This window comes from Eleutherodactylus coqui, chromosome 3 (genome assembly GCF_035609145.1).
Source record: "Eleutherodactylus coqui strain aEleCoq1 chromosome 3, aEleCoq1.hap1, whole genome shotgun sequence".
NCBI classification, from domain to species: domain Eukaryota; kingdom Metazoa; phylum Chordata; class Amphibia; order Anura; family Eleutherodactylidae; genus Eleutherodactylus; species Eleutherodactylus coqui.
The window spans coordinates 310,319,269-310,343,497 of record NC_089839.1 but is presented as its reverse complement, the minus strand read 5'-3'; the positions used below and the strand labels follow the sequence as shown (position 1 = coordinate 310,343,497).

Sequence of the window (24,229 nt, the reverse complement as noted above, 5' to 3'; positions counted from 1 at the left end):
GGGATTGCAGTCAGTAGGTCAGGGAGCATGTTATCAGGCAGAGTACAGAGGGGTTTATTTAGGGAATGCGGTATGCCTCCCTGAAGAGGTGCGTTTTTAGAGCACGCCTGAAGTTCTGTGAGTCCTAGATTGCCCTGGTAGCCTTTGGTAGTGCATTCCAGAGGACCGGTGATGCTCTGGAGAAGTCTTGGAGGCGGGAAAGAAGTGCGAATTAACCCTTTCCAATCCAATGTCGGGCCTGCCCCGACATCATCATTTCCTTCCACAGCTCCGATGTCGGGGCAGGCCCGACACTGCAGTGCAGGAGTGCATCTGCACCCGATCGTCAGACCCATCGGGTGCAGATACACTCCTGCACTGGTCCTCATTGAGGACCCCGAGGAGAAGGCAGAAAGGGTTTTTAACCCTTTCCGCCTTCTCCTTTACACATTACATAGTGCTCAATTAGCGCTATGTAATGCATGGAGATTCCGGCCGGCGATCATGTGACCGCCGGTGTCACCTGACCCCCAGCGGTCACATGAACGCCGAGCCGGGAGCCTGCACCGTGGGGGTGCCTGCTTACCTGTCCGGCGTCTTCTGCATTCCCCCTTCTGTCTCCCGGCTCGGCGATCATGTGACCGCTTGGTGCCACCTGACCCCAGCGGTCACATGATCGCCGAGTCGGGAGGCAGAAGGGAGAATGCAGAAGACGCCGGACAGGTAAGCAGCCCCCCACACACACACACGGTGCAGTGAGCACCTGTACCCTCCTGAACTCTGTCAGTTCAGGAGGGTGCAGGAAAATGTATTTTTTTCTCATCCATTAAAGTGGCGCTCAGTCTGGTTTCGTTAGCAGAGAGGAGGGCCTGGTCTGGGTGATGGATTGAGATGAGAGATACAATATAGGGGGGCGCTGCACTGTGGAGGTCTTTGTGAATGAGGGTATTGAGTTTAAATTGAATTCTGTATTTAACGGGCAGCCAGTGCAGTGACCGGCACAGGGCAGAGGCGTCCGAGTAGCGGCTGGAAAGGGAGATGAGCCTGGCTGCTGCATTAAGGATGGATTCGAAAGGGTAGAGTCTGGTGCAGGGGGGCCGATCAGCAACGAGTTGTAATAACTGAGCCGGGAGTGGATGAGGGCGACAGTGAGCGTTTTTAGCGAGTCCACGGTGAGAAAAGAGCGGATTCTTGCGATGTTCTTGAGGTGCAGCTGACATGTTCGGGCCAGAGATTGGATGTAGGGGGTAAATGATAGATCAGAGTCGAATATGACCCCAAGGCAGCGGGCATGTTGTCTAGGAGTTATGGTGGCGCCACACACTGAGATGGAGATGTCAGGAGGAGGGCGGTTAGCGGAGGGCGGAAATACCAGTAAGTCAGTTTTAGAGACATTTAGTTTTAGGTAGAGAGAGGACATGGTGGGGGCGGGCGTGGAAGGGCGAATATGGATTCCGTTATTTTACTACTGCAGGATGAAGAAGTGTTTGATCACAGCTGTGTCCCCGGATAACCCTGTAATGTCCATACACTGAGCCCTATAGTAACAGCATGCAGAGAGTTCCCCCTAGTACCGTGATGGCGAACCTATGACACGCATGTCAGCACTGACACTCGTAGCCATAGTCGCTGACACGCGGCCACCCCTATTAATGAATACCGGCAGGGGCCGTGACTCCCCTGCTGGTATTCACTAACCAGCACTACTGGCAGTGCTGATCACGGCGCACACTGTGATGTCAGTGTGCGCCAGGATCCTCCTCCCCCGTCCCCCGACGTCTCCTACCTGTGGGTTCCGCGTCCGGGGGAGTAGGCGTCCTGCAACACACTGACTTCACAGTGTGCGCCGGAGATCATCACTGTTGGCGGCACGCCGTGGAAAGGAGAAGCGGAGCATCCACGAGGTAAGTACATGGGTCTCGTGGGGGGCAGTCACCGCTGGGAGGCCTCTGTGGGGGGCAGTCACGGCTTGGAGGCCTCTGTGGGGGGCAAGTAATGCTGGGGGCTGCTGTGGGGGGCAGGTAATGCTGGGGGCCGCTGTGGGGGGCAGATACTGCTAGGGGCCGCTGTGGGGGGCAGATACTGCTGTGGGGGGCAGATACTGCTAGGGGCCGCTGTGGGGGGCAGATACTACTAGGGGCCGTTGTGGGGGGCAGATACTGCTGGGGGGCCGCTATGGGTGGCGCTGTTGCTTCTGGGGGCCCTGGGGGGTGGCGCTGTCGCTGCTGGGGGGCCGCTGTGGGGGGCAGGTAATTCTGGGGGCCTCTGTGGGGGGCAGATACTGCTGAGAGCCACTGGGGAGGGCAGATACTGCTGTGGAGGGCAGATATTGCTGTGGGGAGCAGATACTGCTGGGGGCTGCTGTGGGGGGCAGATACTTCTGGGGGCCTCTGTGAGGGGCAGATACTGCTGAGAGCCGCTGGAGAGGGCAGATACTGCTGTGGAGGGAAGATACTGCTAGGGGCCGCTGTGGGAGGCAAATACTGATGGGGGCCGCTGTGGGGGGCAGGTACTGCTGGGGGGCCGCTGTTGCTTCTGGGGGCCCGCTGTGGGTGGTGCTGTCGCTGCTGGGGGGCCGCTGTGGGTGGCGCTGTCGCTGCTGGGGGGCCCGCTGTGGGGGGCACTGTCACTGCTGGTGGCTCATCATTACTGAGATAAGTGAGGGGGAGGCAGCGAGAGGCGAGGGCCTGTGCTATGGGGGTTTGGGGTTTATTACATACAGTTATATATTACAATTATACATATTTGTTATTTAAACTATAAATATCGCAAATTTATGGATTTTTTCCCGAAGTGACGCTCCACCCGGGTTATGCTCCGTTTTTTGGCGAATTTTGACACACCGATCTCAAAAGGTTGCCCATCACTGCCCTAGTAGTGGCTGCAGGCTACTATGACCTCCGGCTGCTACGTCTTTGTGCGCGGTCACCTGCGTTGCTCTGCTGTTTGTTTGCACATAAAAGCGCAGGACGTCACAAGCTTCTTTGTCGCCTCCTGGGGGCCTAGCGACCCGCATAAAAATCTCCGTAAAACGCAGGATTACAATGAAAGTTCATATTTATTGAGTTTTTATGCATCCCATTTATATCATTGCGGAGTTTGTGTGAAATCTGTACTAAAACGCCGAACATAAAACATACTGTGTGTTACTTTGCTCATTTAAAGCGATCGTGTTGGAGGCGCCATTGACCGTATTTACCATTAGCTGTGATGCTCTCGGGATCCACGGTTAGATTTCCAATCCTGCCAGTCCTTCTTGCTTCATCGAATGTGTCTCTCATCTCTGCTTCATCCGGCACAGTGTCATTAGCGGGATAGATGGCGTCCATGTCGGCCCTCACTGATCCTGGACTGTTAGAAATAACATAGGCTTTACTATACGGAAAATCAGAGACTCGTCACACATAGATTCAGGGGTGAAAATCTGCCGCCGCCTTCATACAGGGACGCCGACCCCACAGCATCACGAGATCGTATCCTCTGACAACCCCATTCACTGAGCAGGACCCCAGCATCTAGAGGATAATGGGGGAGTCTCATTATTGGATCCCCTGCAACCTGTTGTTATGCTGCATACCTGCCAACCTTTCAGCAGTGAAGAGGGGCACATATAGCGGCATGCTATGGGCAACACTAGAAAGTTATATAACTGGCTGCACCTCTCTGTATCCCAAAATACTACCCATCAGTGACCCCTCACAGTAAGGCCTCCTGTCCACGGCACACATGGATGCCATCTGCTGAATCCCGCAGCGGAATCCAGCCGTGCCCGCCGACATGGGCAAAACTAACATTCTCTTACCGGTTCAGATCCAGCGCGGTTCTCCTCTGTCGCAGCCGGATCTTTGTTCTGCCCGGCGGATGCATCCAGGCGTGCCGCCATCGCACCCGGCACATGCGCAATGCTTTTGTTTTTCAAAACCTCCTGCTTTTCCGTAGATCCGTGGCATGTCCACAGCGACACCTGTGGCTCTGCCACGGATCGGACGGCTTCCATTGACTTCAAGGGAAGCTGTCTGTGTGGGAATCCACAGAAAATGGAGCATGCTGCAACTATCTCCTGCGACAGCGCTCTGACGGGAAAAAAAATCACATCCGCATGCTTGAAATTGTTTTGCGGATGCTAATGCCTCCCTATGGGCGGCTTGACTTGCGGATCTTCCACGCGGGTGCCCAGAGCGGGTTCCACAAATCATATCCGCCTGTGCACATTGGGCCTTATGGTGACCAAATCTGGGAGGGTCGGGACACATGTATAAGTAGTGCAGTGTAGTATAGTAGCAGTCAAATAACTGCATCTTCAAGTCCGCTCGAGCGACAAGAACAAAGCTAAAGTTTAAATGAAATAAAAAACTTCATTTTTTATTGAAAAAACCCTTATTTTAGGTATCGCTGTGTTTATAAAGGCCGGCACCATAAAAGATGTTACGTCTGTTATACCGCACGGGGAATTGTGGAACAGAAACCAAAATGCCAGAACTGCTGTTCATCCGCCTCGCAAACAAAGCAATAAAAGGTGATTGAAGTCACATGTGGCCTAAAATGGTACCAATGAAGACTACAACTTGTCCCACAATAAGCAAAACCCAACACAGCATGAATGGGTCGACACAATGATGCAAGTTCAGTGACCCCGATAGTAAGTGTCTTCGGGACCCACAGAGCTTGCACATTGTAATAACTCTTTGTTTTCCATGGATTCATTTACATGGGCATTGCTTCTCTCGCACTGATGGCGCACAATGGAAAAACTGAAGCAAGTCCTATTTTCATGCAAACCTCACACAACAAATGGATGGGGTTTCCCTGTGCGGTGCAATGCGAGTTGTACCCGAGAATCTTGGGTGCTATTTGCTATCGGCCTTAGCATTCCTAATAAGCATCTTGCGGTACCTTGATAATGGCCCCAATGGTAATAGTAGCCCCAGTAGTAATAGTGCCCCCGTTACTGGTCCCAGTAGTTGTAGTGGCCCCCGATAGTGGCCCCAATAGTAATAGTATCCCCATTAGCAGCCGCAGTAGTAATAGTGCCCCCGCTACTGGTCCCAGTAGTTGTAGTGTCCCGCATAGTGGCCAAAGTCACCTCACCATATTTTTTTTCACTTGCTGGCCTTAAGGGGGAGTTGGGGGGCGGACAACCCTTCATATCTGGGACTAAAGTGTGATTGTTCTCGGTAAGAGAAACCCAGTAATCTTGTAGATACGAGACCTTTTAATGGCTGACAAATACATGATGTTACAGTGAGCTATCGAACATCTCAGGGTTCTTTCTCAGGCTTAATGGAACAGATCTAAAGACAGATTTATATAAATCCGTATACACATGGTCACCTGGGAGGGCACCAACATTATGTAAGTGCTATTAATCACACTGTGACTGCGCCTCCCATGTGATCATGTGTATATGTTTTTATATAATTACGTCTTTAGATCTGTTCCATGAAGCCTGAGGAAGAACCCGGAGAGGTCTGAAAGCTCGCTGTAACATCATGTGTTTCTATTAGCCATTAAAAGCATCCTATCTACAAGATTACTTGGTTTCTCTTACTGAGAACAATCACACTTTGCTCTACTGGATAACACCGGACCAAACCTTTTTCGTTATATATGGGACTGTCTTGCAGAATCTGGGATGGTTGGGGAGACGTGATGTTGGGGTAACTGATGGTTTCAGCGCTTTCATCCCATGCAGCGATGCCGGCCAAAGGTAAAAAATACGGAAATACACAAAATAATAGACTATAATTATTGCCCATGTGGCCTTTTTGGGGAACTACAGATAGTCCCCTACTTATGAACAGCTTCTGTTCCAGGATCCCGCTCCATACAACGTCGGGTGCAGGCTGCTTCTTCCTGCTGACAGCCGGCCGCAGCAGCTCCAACAAGCCGCGCTGCTCATCGGTGCTGTTAACGCATTACATCATACTGCAGGACAGGCTTGTTTGTATCTAGCGAAGTTCGTAACGTGAACGTTCACAAGTAGGGAAGTATCTATACATGTAATTGTCACTGCTTTCCTCATACTATAACACATTGTTTCCCAAACTCCAGTCCTTACGACCCTCCAGCAGGTCAGGTTTTCAGGATTCCTATAGTATTGCCCGGGGGATGACATTATTGTCAGTGCGGCAGACATTATCACGGGATCCTGTTTATAGGATATCCTCAAATCATGACCTGCTGGGGGGTCGTGGGGACTGAAGATTGGGGAACACAGCTATAACACCTCAATGACTTTACTCACCTTAAACGAATGACTTCTAATTCTACATATGGATGCAATATCGTCCGCAGCAGTTCCAGCAACTACGGGGAGACAAAATGATGAGGAGTAAAACCAATGTCCCAGTTGTGGCGCCCGTCACCCTGGTGAGACTGCAGCGGCAGGACAGCTTTATACGGGAAATGACATATTATAAGGGGTTTCCTACTCACTTTATAACTACTGGGGGAGGGGACACAATATTTATTTTGATGACTTTTCTACTAGAACAAACTTAAAATAAATGCTTTAATATTGTGATTTTCCCGCTGGCCACCGACGCAGTCGCAATAGGCGGACACTCCGGTTTTCTGCAGCTTACTTCTCAGCTTTGCCAGAACAGAATCATCTGATATCAGTAAACGGTGCGGGAGTTAAAGGGGATGTATCCCCCGTATCTTGTTGTACTGATTACACCTTATGGATAACATATCAATGTAAGCAGGACCCAACACTATAAGGAGGAGTGAAGATGAGCTGCAAGAAGAGCCTCCTGCTGTGGTGGGCTTGTCGCCTCTATGCAGTAAATGGTCAGCCAATAAATTGAAGGGGCGCAGTGGAATACTATATGTCACCTATAGAACCCATGGTGTGTGAGAAAAGCAGCACAAGGAGCGCCCCCAGGTGGTACCAGCTGGTTGCCTGGATGACTTCTATCTACGACTGGGACGATTACAATGGACTACTGAATTCAAAAGTAATGATACTGTGAATTGATATAAAACTATTGTGTTCCCCGTCGTCCTTCTCTCTCATCTGAGGTACTTAGTGATAGAACAATGTTACTTACGAAATACTTTATTTCACTGATCAACTTCTGTGCCTCCGGGGACTGAACGTTGTTATATTGCGGCATAAACTCTCTGTCTGTAAATCTCATAGCTAAAGGCAATTTCTGTTTTCCAGTCCCTGATGTTGGTGGTGGTGACTTTGTTGTTGATTTTTCTGTTGTAGTTTTTGGCTTTGTTGTTGTTGGAGACTCTGCAGATGTGGTGGTGGTGGTGGCACTTAGTGTGGTGGTAAATTCAGGTGTCATGGCTGTACTCGCTGTACTGGTGACTTCATTTATCGTGGTAGCGACTTCAGGTGTCGTGGTGGCACTTGGTGTGGTAGTGACTTCAGGTGTCATTGTGGCACTTGCTGTGGTGGTGACTTCATATGTTGTTGTGACTTCTGGAGTGGTGGTGCCACTTGGTGTGGTGGTGACTTCAGGTGTCGTTGTGGCACTTGCTGTTGTGGTGACCTCAGGTGTTGTGGTGACCTCCAGGGTGGTGGTGGCACTTGGTGTGGTAGTGAATTGAAGTGTGATGGTGGCACTTGGTGTGGTGGTGAATTCAGGTGTTGTGGTGGCACTTGTTGTGGTGGTGACTTCAGGTGTTGTGGCACTTGGTGTGGTGGTGACTTCAGGTGTTGTGGCACTTGGTGTGGTGGTGACTTCAGGTGTTGTGGTGACTTCAGGTTTTGTGGTGGCACTTGGTGTTGTGGTGACTTCAGGTGTCGTGGTGACCTCCGGAGTGGTGGTGGCACCTGGTGTTGTGGTGACTTCAAGTGTTGTGGTGGCTTCAGGTGTGGTGGTGACTACAGGTGTCGTGGTGGCAACCGTTGTGGTGGTTACTTCAGATGTCGTGGTGGCACTTGGTGTGGTGGTGACTTCAAGTGTCGTGGTGGCACTTGGTGTGGTGGTGACTTCAGGTGTTGTGGTAGTACCTGGTGTGGTGGTGACTTCAGGTGTCATGGTGGTTTCTGGTGTGGTGGTGACTTCAGGTGTTGTGGTGGCACCTGGTGTGGTGGTGACTTCAGGTGTTATGGTGGCAACTGTTGTGGAGCTGACTTCAGGTGTCGTGGTGCCACCTGGTGTGGTGGTGACTACAGCTGTTGTGGTTGCACTTGGTGTTGTGGTGACTTCAAGTGTTGTGGTGGCACTTGGTGTGGTGGTGACTGCAGGTGTTGTGGTGATTTCAGGTGTTGTGGTGGCACCTGGTGTGGTACTGACTTTAGGTGTTGTGGTGGCACTTGGTGTGGTGGTGACTTCAAGGGGGGTGGTAGCACTTGGTGTGGTGGTGACTTCAGGTGTGATGTTGGCTTCAGGTGTAGTGGTGGCACTTGGTATTGTGGTGATTTCAGGTGTTGTTGTGGCACCTGGTGTCATGGTGGTACTTGGTGTGGTGGTGACTTCAGCTGTTGTGGTTGCACTTGGTGTGGTGATGACTTCAGTTGTTGTGGTGGCACCTGGTGTGGTGGTGACTTCAGCTGTTGTGGTTCCACTTTGTGTGGTGGTGACTACAGGTGTTGTGGTGGCTTCAGGTGTGTTGGTGACTACAGGTGTTGTGGTGGCACTTGCTGTGGTGATGACTTCAGGTGTTGTTGTGGCACCCGGTGTGGTGGTTACTTCAGATGTCGTGGTGGCACTTGGTGTGGTGGTGACTTCAGCTGTTGTGGTTCCACTTGGTGTGGTGGTGACTTCAGGTGTTGTGGGGGTGCTTGGTGTGGTGGTGACTTCAGGTGTTGTTGTGGCACCCGGTGTGGTGGTTACTTCAGATGTCGTGGTGGTTTCAGGTGTGGTGGTGACTTCAGGTGTTGTGGTGGCACCTGGTGTGGTGGTGACTTCAGGTGTTGTGGTGGCACCTGGTGTGGTGGTGACTTCTGGTGTTGTGGTGGCACTTGGTGTGGTGGTGACCTTAAGTGTCGTGGTGGCACTTGGTGTGGTGGTGACTTCAGGTGTTGTTGTGTCACCCAGTGTGGTGGTGACTTCAGATGTAGTGGTGGTTTCAGGTGTGGTGGTGACTTCAGGTGTTGTGGTGGCACCTGGTGTGGTGGTGACTTCAGGTGTTGTGGTGGCACCTGGTGTGGTGGTGACTTCTGGTGTTGTGGTGGCACTTGGTGTGGTGGTGACCTTAAGTGTCGTGGTGGCACTTGGTGTGGTGGTGACTTCAGGTGTTGTAGTAGCACTTGGTGTGGTGGTGACTTCAGGTGTTGTAGTAGCACCTGGTGTGCTGGTGACCTCAGGTGTTCTTGTGACTTCAGGTGTTGTGGTGGCACTTGGTGTGGTGGGGACTTCAGGTGTTGTTGTAGCACTTGGTGTGGTGGTGACTTCAGATGTTGTGGTGGCACCTGGTGTGGTGGTGACTTCAGGTGTTGTGGTGGCACTTGGTGTGGTGGTGGTGATTTCAGGTGTTGTGGTGGCACTTGGTGTGGTGGTGACTACAGGTGTTGTGGTGGCACCTGGTGTGGTGGTGACTTCAGTTGTTGTGGTGGCACTTGGTGTGGTGGTGACACTCGGTGTTGTGGTGGCACTTGGTGTGCTGGTGACTTCAGGTGTGGTGGTGGCACTTGGTGTGCTGGTGACACTCGGTGTGGTGGTGGCACTTGCTGTGCTGGTGACTTCAGGTGTGGTGGCGATACTTGGTGTGGTGGTGACACTTGATGTGCTGGTGACTTCAGGTGTGGTGGTGATACTTGGTGTGGTGGTGACACTTGATGTGCTAGTGACTTCAGGTGTGGTGGTGACACTCGGTGTGGTGGTGACACTTGGTGTTGTAGTAAAAGTTGTCATGGACTGAGTTGTAGTTTCCTCAAATAATTGTGTTCCTATAAAACATAGAACATACATTTGGATAATTATTTTGTGCTGGAATTGTAGTAAACTTATATCCTAAGTGTAACCATAGTAACCGTCGTGCTGCCGGGAATTCGGATAATATTGTATTCTAGCTTGAAAATTATAAGTCCAAAATTCTGAGCTTATTAATGTCTAAATATCTCTTTCTGCTACAGAGCTGCAAACCTTCTGCAGAGCCTCAGTGTAAACCAGTGATTCTCAACCGGGAGCCGCGGCTCTCTGGCTGGAAATTATGGCGGTAATGGTGGCGGAGGCCACAATAGGGGTCACCCATCACTGCCAGGGGCCACAATAGGGGTCACTCATTACTGCCGGGGGCCGCAATAGGGGTCACTCATTACTGCCGGGGGCAGCAATATGGGTCACCCATTACTGCCGGGGGCCGCAATAGCGGTCACCTATTACTGCCGGGGTGGTGACCGCTATTGCGGCCGGGGCCACAATAGCAGTCACCTATTACTGCCGGGGACGCAATAGCGGTCACCTATTACTGCAGGGGACACAATAGAGGTCACCTATTACTGTCGGGGCCGCAATAATTACTACTGAGGCCACTGTGGGGGTTACCATTACCACTGGGGCCACCAATATAGGGGGTCGCTATTACTACCGGGGGCCACGAAAATAGGGGTCTCTTTAAGTAGTGAGGCTACCAATATAGGGGGTCGCTATTACTACCAGGGCCACGAAAATAGGGGTCTTGTTAACTAGTGAGGCCACCAATATAGGGGGTTGCTATTACTACCGGGCCACCAACATGGGGGGGGGGGACACACTATTACTACACAAGGCGGATTAGTTGTGGAATCAATAGTAGCTGTAAATTGATGGTCATCAGCAGGCTCTGACTCTGCGGACGATACAGCACGGCCTAAAGTGGGAAATAATGCGTCTTCTTCCAGTTCTTTTTTAGGACAACGACCTCCGAGGAATTCCAACATGCCCTGCCAACCAAGGGACGACGTAGGCGTGGGGGATGGAAACACCATCGACCCTGGAAGAAACATACGGAGAATGCAGACTCGGTCGAATTCTGGGATGAGGAGATGATGGATACATCGATAGTAAACATCTCTTCGAAGGTACTTTCTCCAATTCAACTACGGGCACTGTCTAAGGGATTGTCCTTTGTCCCCACGCCGCGTATGGATTGGTTTCTTCTAGATATAGACTGTCGTTTGTTCTTTCGGAGATTACAACTACGGACATATTTTAATGACCAACATTCCATCACTCAGAATGTGACCTCTGCTGAGGCGAGGTCCCAGCCCTTGGAAGTCTTTACCTCTGCGGGGTTGGGCCTACGCAACAGCAGTAGGTTTCAGCCTCCGAACACCGATCATTCTGTTGACACTTTTGCCAAGTTGGTAATGCGCGACATTTCTAGGTTAAGGGCTCGCCAATTCTGCAATCGATTTAAATCCAATATATCCCCGATAGAAACAGGGGAGGTTAGACTCCTTGGTAGGGATAAAGAATTGACAATTCGATTGGCAGACAAGGGCGGCGCAATTGTACTCATAGATACCTCCTATTATCAGGAGGAAATCATGTCACAGTTGAACGACCATGAGGTTTATGAGGCTTTGACTTCAGACCCCACTGGCCGATCACGGAATGAATTGAGGATCACATTGGAAGAGGCACTTACTTCTGGCATTATTGATAAACAATTATTTGAATTTTTGCTACCGACTCATCCACTAATGCCTCATTTTTATACTTTACCCAAGATTCATAAAAATCTTGAACGTCCCCCAGGTCACCCGATTGTTTCGGGCAGAGGATCTCTTTACAATAATGTTTCTCGCTTCCTGGACAAAGTTTTGAGCCAGTTTGCTATGGCAGTAGGTTCATACATCAAAGACACCTCAGACTTTTTGGTGAAACTCCAACAGCTCACCATTAGTGACATTGTGAGCCTCGGTTCTTTCGATGTTTCCTCTTTGTACACCATCATCCCCCATGAACGGGGCTTGATGGCAGTTAAACACTATTTACTCGAATCTCAATTAGCTAACAGCTGCGTCGAGTTTGTACTCACTCTTCTTTCCCTTGTCCTCTCCAACAATTTTTTCATGTACGGACATCAGTTCTTTCGACAAAAGCGCGGAACGGCGATGGGGTCGAACATGGCCCCTTCGTACGCAAACATTTTCATGCGCTACGTAGAGGAGACGCTTCTATGTACCTCCCCATCCTGGACCAAGGTCCAGGTTTGGTGGAGGTACATAGATGACGTTTTCATTGTTTGGAGAGGTACTTCAGAAGAATTGACTACTTTTCATAGTGAGTTGCATGGCTTTTTACCGGAACGCAAATTTACGTTGGTGGCTTCAGATGTTGCGGTGCAGTTTCTGAATGTCATGGTCATCAGACAGGGCAGTGGGTTTATCACAGATTTATACTCTAAACCAACGGACCGGAACAACATGCTCAGCTTCACTAGTTGCCATCCACCGGCGATGATATAATCTTTGCCGTGGAGCCAAATGCTCCGAGTCCGCCGGGTGACCGATGATGCCTTTTTTGATTCTCGGTTGGATGCCATGTGCAGGAAATTTATGCACAGGGGATATCGACATACGCTAATCACACGACATAAACAACGGGCACAGGCATTAGCTCGCGAGCAGACTTTAATTCCAACACAGAAATCCCGCACTAATGATCGCATTCTGTTTGTGTCAACTTACGGTCCTTACAGCAACTGTATTAAGCATATCATGCAGAAACATTGGCATTTGTTGCCCACTTCCCATCCCGAGATTAGTGAATTTTCCAATCCGCCATTGATGTCCTACAGGCGAGGGCGGAACTTCAAGGATCAATTAGTGCGGACAGTTGACCAGGTGGCGTCTGCCAGCACACAACAAACTTTAATGCCCTTGAAAAATGGAAACTTCCCTTGCCTTGGCTGCGCAACATGCAATAATTTGGTTAAAGGAAGTAGTTTTACCCATCCGCGCACCGGCAAACAATATCCCATAAAAGGATAGTTTAGCTGCTGGTCTTCTTTCGTAGTGTATATCATCACTTGCCCGTGTGGACTTGTATACGTAGGTGAGACCACTAATGAAGTACGTAAGCGCATAACAAACCATAAAAGCACGATAAGAACGTGCAAAGTAGATCTTCCAATTCCAAGACATTTTTTAGATTCAGGCCATGCGATAAACCAGCTGCGTTACAGAATTATTGATACGGTCAAAGCAAGCAGCAAAGGCGGTAATAGAGAACGACAACTACAGCTCCTTGAGGCCAGGTGGATCCATGAGCTTGACTCATTGACCCCCAATGGGCTAAATATTGCATACAATCCCCTTACATATGCCTTATGATTAATTGGTATATGGTTTTAGGTTCAATATTTGCATGAACCTTGTGTTAGCGCTAGACGTATTTGCGGTATGACTACTATTGTTTTTCTTACTTCATGTTTTTGATACATTTCTCTATGTTTTCATAGATGAACGACCATTGGACGGATTGTGGGTGGGGTGTTGGACACTACCTTCATGTTTATCATCTGTGACTATCGGTTATATTTACTACTTCCCACTCCTTCGTAGAAGGAGAGTAGCTACGCCAGATAGGATTTGCATTTTATTTCGCATTGTTTGGACGTAATAAAGTATTGCATTATACCTCTGGCCCGTACATTCTTTGTGTTGAAATTTTGAATGGGCATAGCGTCAGCTTATCAGGTAGTTATAGATTAGAACTGCTAATGACAGCCGGAGCGGGACTTAGGCTACATTGAGAACATTCACTCGTGGCTATTTACATTGCTGTGCAGTCCGAATATACATTAGTATATAATAACTACATAGCCTGTCCGATAGAGGGTTATTACCCCCCTTTTTTTAAATGATTTGTTAGCCTAATTCTAGTACTGGACGTTGCCTTTGGGGATATAATCTTATTTGCATCTTTGAGAGACGACTTGGCTAGCCCTTTAAGACGCAGCTATGCAGTTAGATAGAACGATTCGGTCCCATATACATTACTTCCTGATGTGACAGCACACGCATGCGCGGGCATTGGCCAGTTACTATAGTGATCCTTCACAGGGGAGACGCACGGACGCACTTTCCGCGCACGCGCGGTATCCACGGGCCGGCGATGGTGAGTTTCCTTCCGGTTACCCTTCCCGAGTCACCGCAATAGTACGTTATACTCCCGCGCCTGCGCATTACCCACACAGGGACGCAGCCCCTGGGCGGTAATCATTGCTTTATTCCGCCTGGACAACGTGAGGGGCGGTATGTGTGCCAGGGCCCCCATCCCGGTCCGTCCAATCATCAAGTTCGTTCGACACCCTAATGTGATTTTATCTAATTATGTGTTTATATGGTATGTGTTCATTGGTTATGGGGTATGTCTCGTCTGTATATTAAGATGTGTATGTGCACTGTGTCATTGAACTTGACAAAGACCACAGACACTAAGTGGTTGAAACGTTGTTGTATGTGCTGGGTGGATTAAAGCCTTCTTTTGGAAATCATCTCCTTGGATGCTGCTTCACTTTCATCATTTAATAGTAGCTGTAAAGGTTGGGAAACACTGGTGTAAACTAACGATATCCCTATGACTTCCGTCTGCCTGCAGCCACCACTAGGGGGAGCTTGAAGTGGTTATATGGGGACATAGTTGGGTTCAAACACTTCTACACACTGCAGCAGTGAAATAACCCAATCCATACTCGCCCTCCGCGCTTCCCCGCTGTCGTGTCTCTCCGGTCGATGCTGAGCTTCACTTCCTGGAGGTGATCGATGACGATCCGACAGCGGGTCACGTAAGCGCCGCAGCTGAGGAGAGTCGGTGATTGGCTGCATCAGTCACATTGTTCTAGTTTTGGGGATGTCATTGCCCGCTCCCTGCGCTGGGAAGCGTAGACCATTGCGGACCGGAGAGCAGGTGGGACGGCAGCGGCGGGCGGGCGTGGAAGGGCGAATATGGATTCCGTTATTTTACTACTGCAGGATGAAGAAGTGTTTGATCACAGCTGTGTCCCCGGATAACCCTGTAATGTCCATACACTGAGCCCTATAGTAACAGCATGCAGAGAGCTCCCCCTAGTAGTGGCTGCAGGCTACTATGACCTCCGGCTGCTACGTCTTTGTGCGCGGTCACCTGCGTTGCTCTGCTGTTTGTTTGCACATAAAAGCGCAGGACGTCACAAGCTTCTTTGTCGCCTACTGGGGGCCTAGCGACCCGCATAAAAATCTCCGTAAAACGCAGGATTACAATGAAAGTGCATATTTATTGAGTTTTTATGCATCCCATTTATTTCATTGTGGAGTTTGTGTGAAATCTGTACTAAAACGCCGAACATAAAACATACTGTGTGTTACTTTGCTCATTTAACGCGATCGTGTTGGAGGCGCCATTGACCGTATTTACCATTAGCTGTGATGCTGTTGGGATCCACGGTTAGATTTCCAATCCTGCCAGTCCTTCTTGCTTCATCGAATGTGTCTCTCATCTCTGCTTCATCCGGCACAGTGTCATTAGCGGGATAGATGGCGTCCATGTCGGCCCTCACTGATCCTGGACTGTTAGAAATAACATAGGCTTTACTATACGGAAAATCAGAGACTCGTCACACATAGATTCAGGGGTGAAAATCTGCTGCCGCCTTCATACAGGGACGCCGACCCCACAGCATCACGAGATCGTATCCTCTGACAACCCCATTCACTGAGCAGGTCCCCAGCATCTAGAGCAGGGGTGGGCAATTAATTTTCCCATGGGGCCACATGAGAAATTGGAATGGTTTTAGAGGGCCAGACCAACATACGAAGGCTCCATGCACATTGCCTTAATGGGGCCGTATTCCAGCCGCCCGATTTGCGGCCAGAATACGGCCGCCATTGAAAATGAATGAATTAAAAAGTGAATATTATTAGTATTATTATTCTAATTACAATGCAAAGGGAAAAGTCCTGACACTTACCAATGACGAGCGTGGAACGATTGTCCTGGCACTCCCCAAGGTCCGCAACGAGCATCCTGGCACTCAGAAGTTACAGTGGCATCACTTACTCAGCATCGGGAAGCAGTGAAACTACAAACTCCGAAGCCTTGTCCATTTTGTTAACTTATGTGCTGTTTAATAAAGTTATTCAAGCCTACGTCATTGGTAGAGGTGCTTGAATAAGTAAGGCCTGAATAACTATTAGCACAGCACAGAAGTGAACAAAATGGACAAGGCTTCGGAGTGCATAGTTTCGCTGCTTCCCGTTGCTGACACCGGACTCATTGGTGAGTCACCAGGACACTCTTTGCGGGCCGGTCCGAGCTATTCAGCGGGCCGGATGTGGCCCGCGGGCCGTGCTTTGCCCAGGTCTGATCTAGAGGATAATGGGGGAGTCTCATTATTGGATCCCCTACAACCTGTTGTTATGCTGCATACCTGCCAACCTTTCAGCAGTGAAGAGGGGCACATATAGCGGCATGCTATGGGCAACACTAGAAAGTTATATAACTGGCTGCACCTCTCTGTATCCCAAAATACTACCCATCAGTGACCCCTCACAATAAATCCTCCTGTCCACGGCACACATGGATGCCATCTGCTGAATCCCACAGCGGAATCCAGCCGTGCCCGCCGACATGGACAAAACTAACATTCTCTTACCGGTTCAGATCCAGCGCAGTTCTCCTCTGTCGCAGCCGGATCTTTGTTCTGCCCAGCGGATGCATCCAGGCGTGCCGCCATCGCGCCCGGCACATGCGCAGTGCTTTTGTTTTTCAAAATCTCCTGCTTTTCCACGGATCCGTGGCATGTCCACAGCGACACCTGTGGCTCTGCCACGGATCGGACGGCTTCCATTGACTTCAATGAAAGCTGTCTGTGTGGGAATCCGCAGAAAATGGAGCATGCTGCAACTATCTCCTGCGACAGCGTTCTGCCGGGGGGAAAAAAAATCACATCCGCATGCTTGAAATTGTTTTGCGGATGCTAATGCCTCCCTATGGGCAGCTTGAGTTGCGGATCTTCCACGCGGGTGCCCAGAGCGGGTTCCACAAATCAAATCTGCCTGTGCACATTGGGCCTTATGGTGACCAAATCTGGGATGGTCGGGACACATGTATAAGTAGTGCAGTGTATTATAGTGGCAGTCAAATAACTGCATCTTCAAGTCCGCTCGAGCGACAAGAACAAAGCTAAAGTTTAAATGAAATAAAAAACTTCATTTTTTATTGAAAAAACCCTCATTTTAGGTATCGCTGTGTTTATAAAGGCCGGCACCATAAAAGATGTTACGTCTGTTATACCACACGGGGAATTGTGGAACAGAAACCAAAATGCCAGAACTGCTGTTCATCCGCCTCGCAAACAAAGCAATAAAAGGTGATTAAAGTCACATGTGGCCTAAAATGGTACCAATGAAAACTACAACTCGTCCCACAATAAGCAAAACCCAACACAGCATGAATGGGTCGACACAATGATGCAAGTTCAGTGACCCCGATAGTAAGTGTCTTCGGGACCCACAGAGCTTGCACATTGTAATAACTCTTTGTTTTCCATGGATTCATTTACATGGGCATTGCTTCTCTCGCACTGATGGCGCACGATGGAAAAACTGAAGCAAGTCCTATTTTTATGCAAACCTCACACAACAAATGGATGGGGTTTCCCTGTGCGGTGCAATGCGAGTTGTACCCGAGAATCTTGTGTGCTATTCGCTATCGGCCTTAGCGTTCCTAATAAGCATCTTGCGGTACCTTGATAGTGGCCCCAATGGTAATAGTATCCCCATTAGCAGCCCCAGTAGTAATAGTGCCCCCGTTACTGGTTGCAGTAGTTGTAGTGTCCCCTGATAGTGGCCCCAATGGTAATAGTATCCCCATTAGCAGCCCCAGTAGTAATAGTGCCCCCGTTACTGGTTGCAGTAGTTGTAGTGTCCCCCGATAGTGACCCCAATGGTAATAGTAGCCCCATTAGCAGCCCCAGTAGTAATAGTGCCCCCGTTAGTGGTCGCAGAAGTTGTAGTGTCCCCCGATAGTGGCCCCAATGGTAATAGTAGCCCCATTAGCAGCCCCAGTAGTAATAGTGCCCCTGTTACTGGTCGCAGTAGTTGTAGTGTTCCCCATAGGGGCCACAGTCACCTCACCTTTCCGTTGCCACTCTGCTCACTGTCCCTCCAGATCCCACTGATCCTTCCTGGTCTCAGTCCCGACAGCTGGTCACATGCTTGATGGCACATGACTGCTGCAGCCAATCACTGACCTTATTTGTGCTAACCATCTGCAGTGAGATGACTGGGGAGCAGCGGGATCGGGAGGAGCGGTGAACAGAGCGGAGAAGCAGCAAAAAAGATGAATATAATTTTTTTTTCACTTGCTGGCCTTAAGGCGGAGTTGGGGGGCAGACAACCCTTCATATCTGGGACTAAAGTGTGATTGTTCTCAGTAAGAGAAACCCAGTAATCTTGTAGATACGAGACCTTTTAATGGCTGACAAATACATGATGTTACAGTGAGCTATCGAACATCTCAGGGTTCTTTTTCAGGCATAATGGAACAGATCTAAAGACAGATTTATATAAATCCGTATACACATGATCACATGGGAGGGCACCAACATTATCTCAGTGTTATTAATCACAACATGTCTGTGCCCTCTTATCCTGCTCTGCAATTTGTTTCAAGTGCAAATTAATCACAATGTGACTGCGCCTCCCATGTAGAGATGAGCGAACCTACTCAGCCACGCCCCTTTTTCGCCCGAGCACCGCGATTTTCGAGTATTTCCTTACTCGGGCGAAAAGATTCGGGGGGGGCGCCGTGGGTGAGTGGAAGGTTGCAGCGGGGAGTGGGGGGGAGAGGGAGAGAGAGAGGGCTCCCCTCTGTTCCCTGCTGCTACCCCCGGCTCCGCCACGCCTCCCCCCGCCCCCCAGCGCCCCCCGAATCTTTTCACCCGAGTATGGAAGTACTCGAAAATCGCGGTGCTCGATCGAGTAATTACGCGAAACGAGTAGGTTCGCTCATCTCTACTCCCATGTGATCATGTGTATATGTTTTTATATAATTACGTCTTTAGATCTGTTCCATTTAGCCTGAGGAAGAGAGGTCTGAAAGCTCGCTGTAACATCATGTGTTTCTTAGCCATTAAAAGGCATTCTATCTACAAGATTACTTGGTTTCTCTTACTGAGAACAATCACACTTTGCTCTACTGGATAACACCGGACCAAACCTTTTTCGTTATATATGGGACTGTCTTGCAGAATCTGGGACGGTTGGGGAGACGTGATGTTGGGGTAACTGCTGGTTTCAGCGCTTTCATCCCATGCAGCGATGCCAGCCAAAGGTAAAAAATACGGAAATACACAAAATAATAGACTACAATTATTGCCCATGTGGCCTTTTTGGGGAACTACAGATAGTCCCCTACTTATGAAAAGTTTCCGTTCCAGGATCCCGCTCCATACAACGCCGGGTGCAGGCTGCTTCTTCCTGCTGACAGCCGGCCGCAGCAGCTCCAACAAGCCGCGCCGCTCATCGGTGCTGTTGACGCATTACATCATACTGCAGGACAGGCTTGTTTGTATCTAGCGAAGTTCGTAACGTGAATGTTCACAAGTAGGGAAGTATCTATACATGTAATTGTCACTGCTTTCCTCATACTATAACACATTGTTCTCCAAACTCCAGTCCTTACCACCCTCCAGCAGGTCAGGTTTTCAGGATTCCTATAGTATTGCCCGGGGGATGACATTATTATCAGTGCGGCAGACATTATCACGGGATCCTGTCTATAGGATATCCTCAAATCATGACCTGCTGGGGGGTCGTGGGGACTGAAGATTGGGGAACACAGCTATAACACATCAATGACTTTACTCACCTTAAACGATTGACTCTTAATTCTACATTACGCCTTATCCTCTGCAGCAGTGCCAGCAACTACGGGGAGACAAAATGATGAGGAGTCAAACCAATGTCCCAGTTGTGGCGCCCGTCACCCTGGTGAGACTGCAGCGGCAGCACAGCTTTATACGGAAATGACATATTATAAGGGGTTTCCTACTCACTTTATAACTACTGGGGGAGGGGACACAATATTTATTTTGATGACTTTTCTACTAGAACAAACTTAAAATAAATGCTTTAATATTGTGATTTTCCCGCTGGCCACCGACGCAGTCGTAATAGGCGGACACTCCGGTTTTCTGCAGCTCCCTTCTCAGCTTTGCCAGAACAGAATCATCTGATATCAGTAAACGGTGCGGGAGTTAAAGGGGATGTATCCCCCGTATCTTGTTGTACTGATTACACCTTATGGATAACATATCAATGTAAGCAGGACCCAACACTATAAGGAGGAGTGAAGATGAGCTGCAAGAAGAGCCTCCTGCTGTGGTGGGCTTGTCGCCTCTATGCAGTAAATGGTTGGCCAATAAATTGAAGGGGCGCAGTGGAATACTATATGTCACCTATAGAACCCATGGTGTGTGAGAAAAGCAGCACAAGGAGCGCCCCCAGGTGGTACCAGCTGGTTGCCTGGATGACTTCTATCTACGACTGGGACGATTACAATGGACTACTGAATTCAAAAGTAATGATACTGTGACTTGATATAAAACTATTGTGTTCCCCATCGTCCCTCTCTCCCATCTGAGATACTTAGTGATAGAACAATGTTACTTACAGCAGAAATTATTTCTCTGATCAACATCTGGGCCTCCGGGGACTGAAGGTCGTTATATGGCGCCATATACTCTCTGTTTGTAAATGTCATAGCTATAGGCACTTTCTGTTTTCCAGTCTCTGATGTTGGTGGTGGTGACTTTGTTGTTGATTTTTCTGTGGTAGTTTGTGGGTTTGTTGTTGCTCGAGACTCTGCAGTTGTCAGAGAATCCATGCTTGTCGTTAGAGGCGGTGTAGTAGTTGCAGTCATTGTAGTTATGGTAACTTCAGATGTGGTGGTGGTGGTGGCACTTAGTGTGGTGGTAAATTCAGGTGTCATGGTTGTACTCGCTGTACTGGTGACTTCATTTATCGTGGTAGCGACTTCAGGTGTCGTTGTGGCACTTGGTGTGGCGGTGACTTCAGGTGTCGTTGTGGTGGCACTTGGTGTGGTAGTGACTTCAGGTGTCATTGTGGCACTTGCTGTAGTGAGGACTTCAGGTGTTGTTGTGCCTTCTGGAGTGGTGGTGGCACTTGGTGTGGTGGTGACTTCAGGTGTCGTAGCACTTGCTGTGGTGGTGTCTTCAGGTGTCGTGGTGCCACTTGGTGTGGTGGTGACCTCAGGTGTTGTGGCACTTGGTGTGTCGGTGACTTCAAATGTCGTGGTGGCACTCCGTGTTGTGGTGACTTCAGGTGTCATGGTGGTGACTTCAGATGATGTGGTGGCACCTGGTGTGGTGGTGACTTCAGTTGTTGTGGTGGTGACTTCAGTTGTTGCGGTGGCACTTGGTGTGGTGGTGACTTCAGGTGTTGTGGCAGCACTTGGTGTGGTGGTGACTTCAGCTGTTGTCGTTGCACTTGGTGTGGTGGTGACTTCAGCTGTTGTGGTGGCACCTGGTGTGGTGGTGGTGACTTCAGCTGTTGTGGTGGCACCTGGTGTGGTGGTGGCACTTGGTGTGGTGGTGACTTCAGCTGTTGTTGTTCCACTTGGTGTGGTAGTGACTTCAGGTGTTGTGGTTGCACTTGGTGTGGTGGTGACCTTAAATGTCGTGGTGGAACTTGGTGTGGTGGTGACTTCAGGTGTTGTAGTAGCACTTGGTGTGGTGGTGACTTCAAATGTTGTGATGACACCTGGTGTGGTGGTGAACTCAGGTGTTGTTGTGACTTCAGGTGTTGTGGTGGCACTTGCTGTGGTGGTGACTTCAGGTGTTGTGGTAGCACTTGGTGTGGTGGTGACTTCAGATGTTGTTGTGGCACCTGGTGTGGTGGTGACTTCAGGTGTTGTTGTAGCACTTGGTGTGGTGGTAACTTCAGGTGTTGTGGTAGCACTTGGTGTGGTGGTGACTTCAGATGTTGTGGTGGCACCTAGTGTGGTGGTGACTTCAGGTGTCGTGGTGACTTCAGGTGTCGTGGTGGTACTTGCTGTGGTAGTAACTTCAGGTGTTGTGGTGGCACTTGCTGTGGTAGTGACTTCAGGTGTTGTGGTGGCACTTGCTGTGGTAGTGACTTCAGGTGTTGTGGTAGCACTTGGTGTGGTGGTGACTTCAGATGTTGTGGTGGCACCTGGTGTGGTGGTGACTTCAGGTGTTGTTGTAGCACTTGGTGTGGTGGTAACTTCAGGTGTTGTGGTAGCACTTGGTGTGGTGGTGACTTCAGGTGTTGTGGTGACTTCAGGTGTCCTGGTGACTTCAGGTGTCGTGGTGGCACTTGCTGTGGTAGTGACTTCAGGTGTTGTGGTGGCACTTGCTGTGGTAGTGACTTCAGGTGTTGTGGTAGCACTTGGTGTGGTGGTGACTTCAGCTGTTGTGGTGGCACTTGGTGTGGTAGTGACTTCAGCTGTTGTGGTGGCACCTGGTGTGGTGGTGACTTCAGCTGTTGTGGTGGCACCTGGTGTGGTGGTGACTTCAGCTGTTGTGGGGGCACCTGGTGTGGTGGTGGCACTTGGTGTGGTGGTGACTTCAGCTGTTGTGGTTCCACTTGGTGTGGTGGTGACTTCAGGTGTTGTGGTGACTTCAGGTGTAGTCGTGGCACTTGCTGTGCTGGTGACTTCAGGTGTTGTGGTAGCACTTGGTGTGGTGGTGACTTCAGCTGTTGTGGTGGCACCTGGTGTGGTGGTGGCACTTGGTGTGGTGGTGACTTCAGCTGTTGTGGTTCCACTTGGTGTGGTGGTGACTTCAGGTGTTGTGGTGACTTCAGGTGTAGTGGTGGCACTTGCTGTGCTGGTGACTTCAGGTGTTGTGGTAGCACTTGGTGTGGTGGTGACTTCAGATGTTGTGGTGGCACCTGGTGTGGTGGTGACTTCAGGTGTTGTGGTAGCACTTGGTGTGGTGGTGACTTCAGATGATGTGGTGGCACCTGGTGTGGTGGTGGCACTTGGTGTGGTGGTGACTTCAGGTGTTGTGGTAGCACTTGGTGTGGTGGTGACTTCAGATGTTGTGGTGGCACCTGGTGTGGTGGTGACTTCAGCTGTTGTGGTTCCACTTTGTGTGGTGGTGACTAAAGGTGTCGTGGTGGCACTTGGTGTTGTAGTAAAAGTTGTCATGGACTGAGTTGTAGTTTCCTCAAATACTTGTGTACCTATAAAACATAGAACATACATTTGGATGATTATTCTGTGCTGAGTTTGGAGTAAACTTATATCCTAAGTGTAACCATAGTAACCGTCGCGCTGCCGGGAATTCGGATAATATTGTATTCTAGCTTGAAAATTATTGGTCCAAAATTCTGAGCTTATTAATGTCTAAGTATATCTTTCTGCTACAGAGCTGCAAACCTTCTGCAGAGCCTCAGTGTAAACCAGTGATTTTGAACAGGGCAGGAAATCATGTCGGTAGCGCCAACATATTCCGCAGCGCTTACATAGACAGGGGGAATACAGAAAGACAAAATACAAAAATTACAGAACCGCGGTTACATATAGTAATCAGTTGATGGAAAAAATAGGGGTGCGGGTTCTGCTGCAACGAGGTTACATACTACAGATAATGGGGTGATAGAGAAGGTAAAGGGCCGGAGATGTGCACTGTATGGTGGGGTGGAGAGTGAGGGATGCTATATACAGACAATGGTCAGACATTTAGCCGTGTGATGGCAGAATACTTATGACTGCAGGAGCGGTTTATGATGGCTAGCAGGGATTGCAGTCAGTAGGTCAGGGAGCATGTTATCAGGTGGAGTACAGAGGGGTTTGTTTAGGGAATGCGGTATGCCTCCCTGGAAAGGTGCGTTTTTAGAGCACGCCTGAAGTTCTGCGAGTCCTGGATTGCTCGGGTAACCTTTGGCAGTGCTTTCCAGAGGACCGGTGCTGCTCTGGAGAAGTCTTGGAGGCGGGAATGAGAAGTTCGAATTAAAGGGGCGCTCAGTCTGGTTTCGTTAGCAGAGCGTAGAGCCCGGGCTGGTTGATGGATTGAGATGAGGGAGGCGATATAGGGGGGCGCTGCACTGTGGAGGGCTTTGTGGATGAAGGTAGCGAGTTTAAATTGAATTCTGTATTTAAGGGGCAGCCAGTGCAGTGACCGGCACAGGGCAGAGGCGTCCGAGTAGCGGCTGGACAGGAAGATGAGCCTGGCTGCCGCATTCAGGATGGATTGGAGGGGGTAGAGTCTGGTGCAGGGGAGGCCGATCAGCAATGAGTTGTAATAATCGAGCCGGGAGTGGATGAGGGCGACAGTGAGCGTTTTTAGCGAGTCCACAGTGAGAAAAGAGCGGATTCTTGCGATGTTCTTG

The 24,229-nt window shown here is 49.6% G+C and overlaps 2 protein-coding genes and 1 long non-coding RNA gene across 3 annotated transcripts in view; 1 reads left to right on the top strand and 2 right to left on the bottom strand.

Annotated features, from left to right (window-relative positions):
- LOC136621988 (uncharacterized) overlaps positions 1 to 24,229 on the top strand; it is a 398,847-nt gene that overhangs the window by 165,710 nt on the left and 208,908 nt on the right. The gene's annotated exons all lie outside the window — the stretch shown is intronic.
- Positions 1 to 24,229, bottom strand: part of LOC136621985 (mucin-2-like) — a 152,149-nt gene that overhangs the window by 87,302 nt on the left and 40,618 nt on the right. The gene's annotated exons all lie outside the window — the stretch shown is intronic.
- LOC136621984 (mucin-19-like) overlaps positions 1 to 24,229 on the bottom strand; it is a 69,919-nt gene that overhangs the window by 19,122 nt on the left and 26,568 nt on the right. Inside the window, exons 9-15 of the mRNA XM_066597906.1 lie at positions 22,355 to 23,080; positions 20,526 to 21,232; positions 19,722 to 19,780; positions 15,267 to 15,418; positions 7,032 to 9,829; positions 6,224 to 6,285; positions 3,179 to 3,330 (exon numbers count right to left, since the gene is read on the bottom strand). Coding sequence (XP_066454003.1) covers positions 3,179 to 3,330; positions 6,224 to 6,285; positions 7,032 to 9,829; positions 15,267 to 15,418; positions 19,722 to 19,780; positions 20,526 to 21,232; positions 22,355 to 23,080 — 4,656 coding nt within the window. The remainder of the gene's footprint in view (positions 1 to 3,178; positions 3,331 to 6,223; positions 6,286 to 7,031; positions 9,830 to 15,266; positions 15,419 to 19,721; positions 19,781 to 20,525; positions 21,233 to 22,354; positions 23,081 to 24,229) is intronic.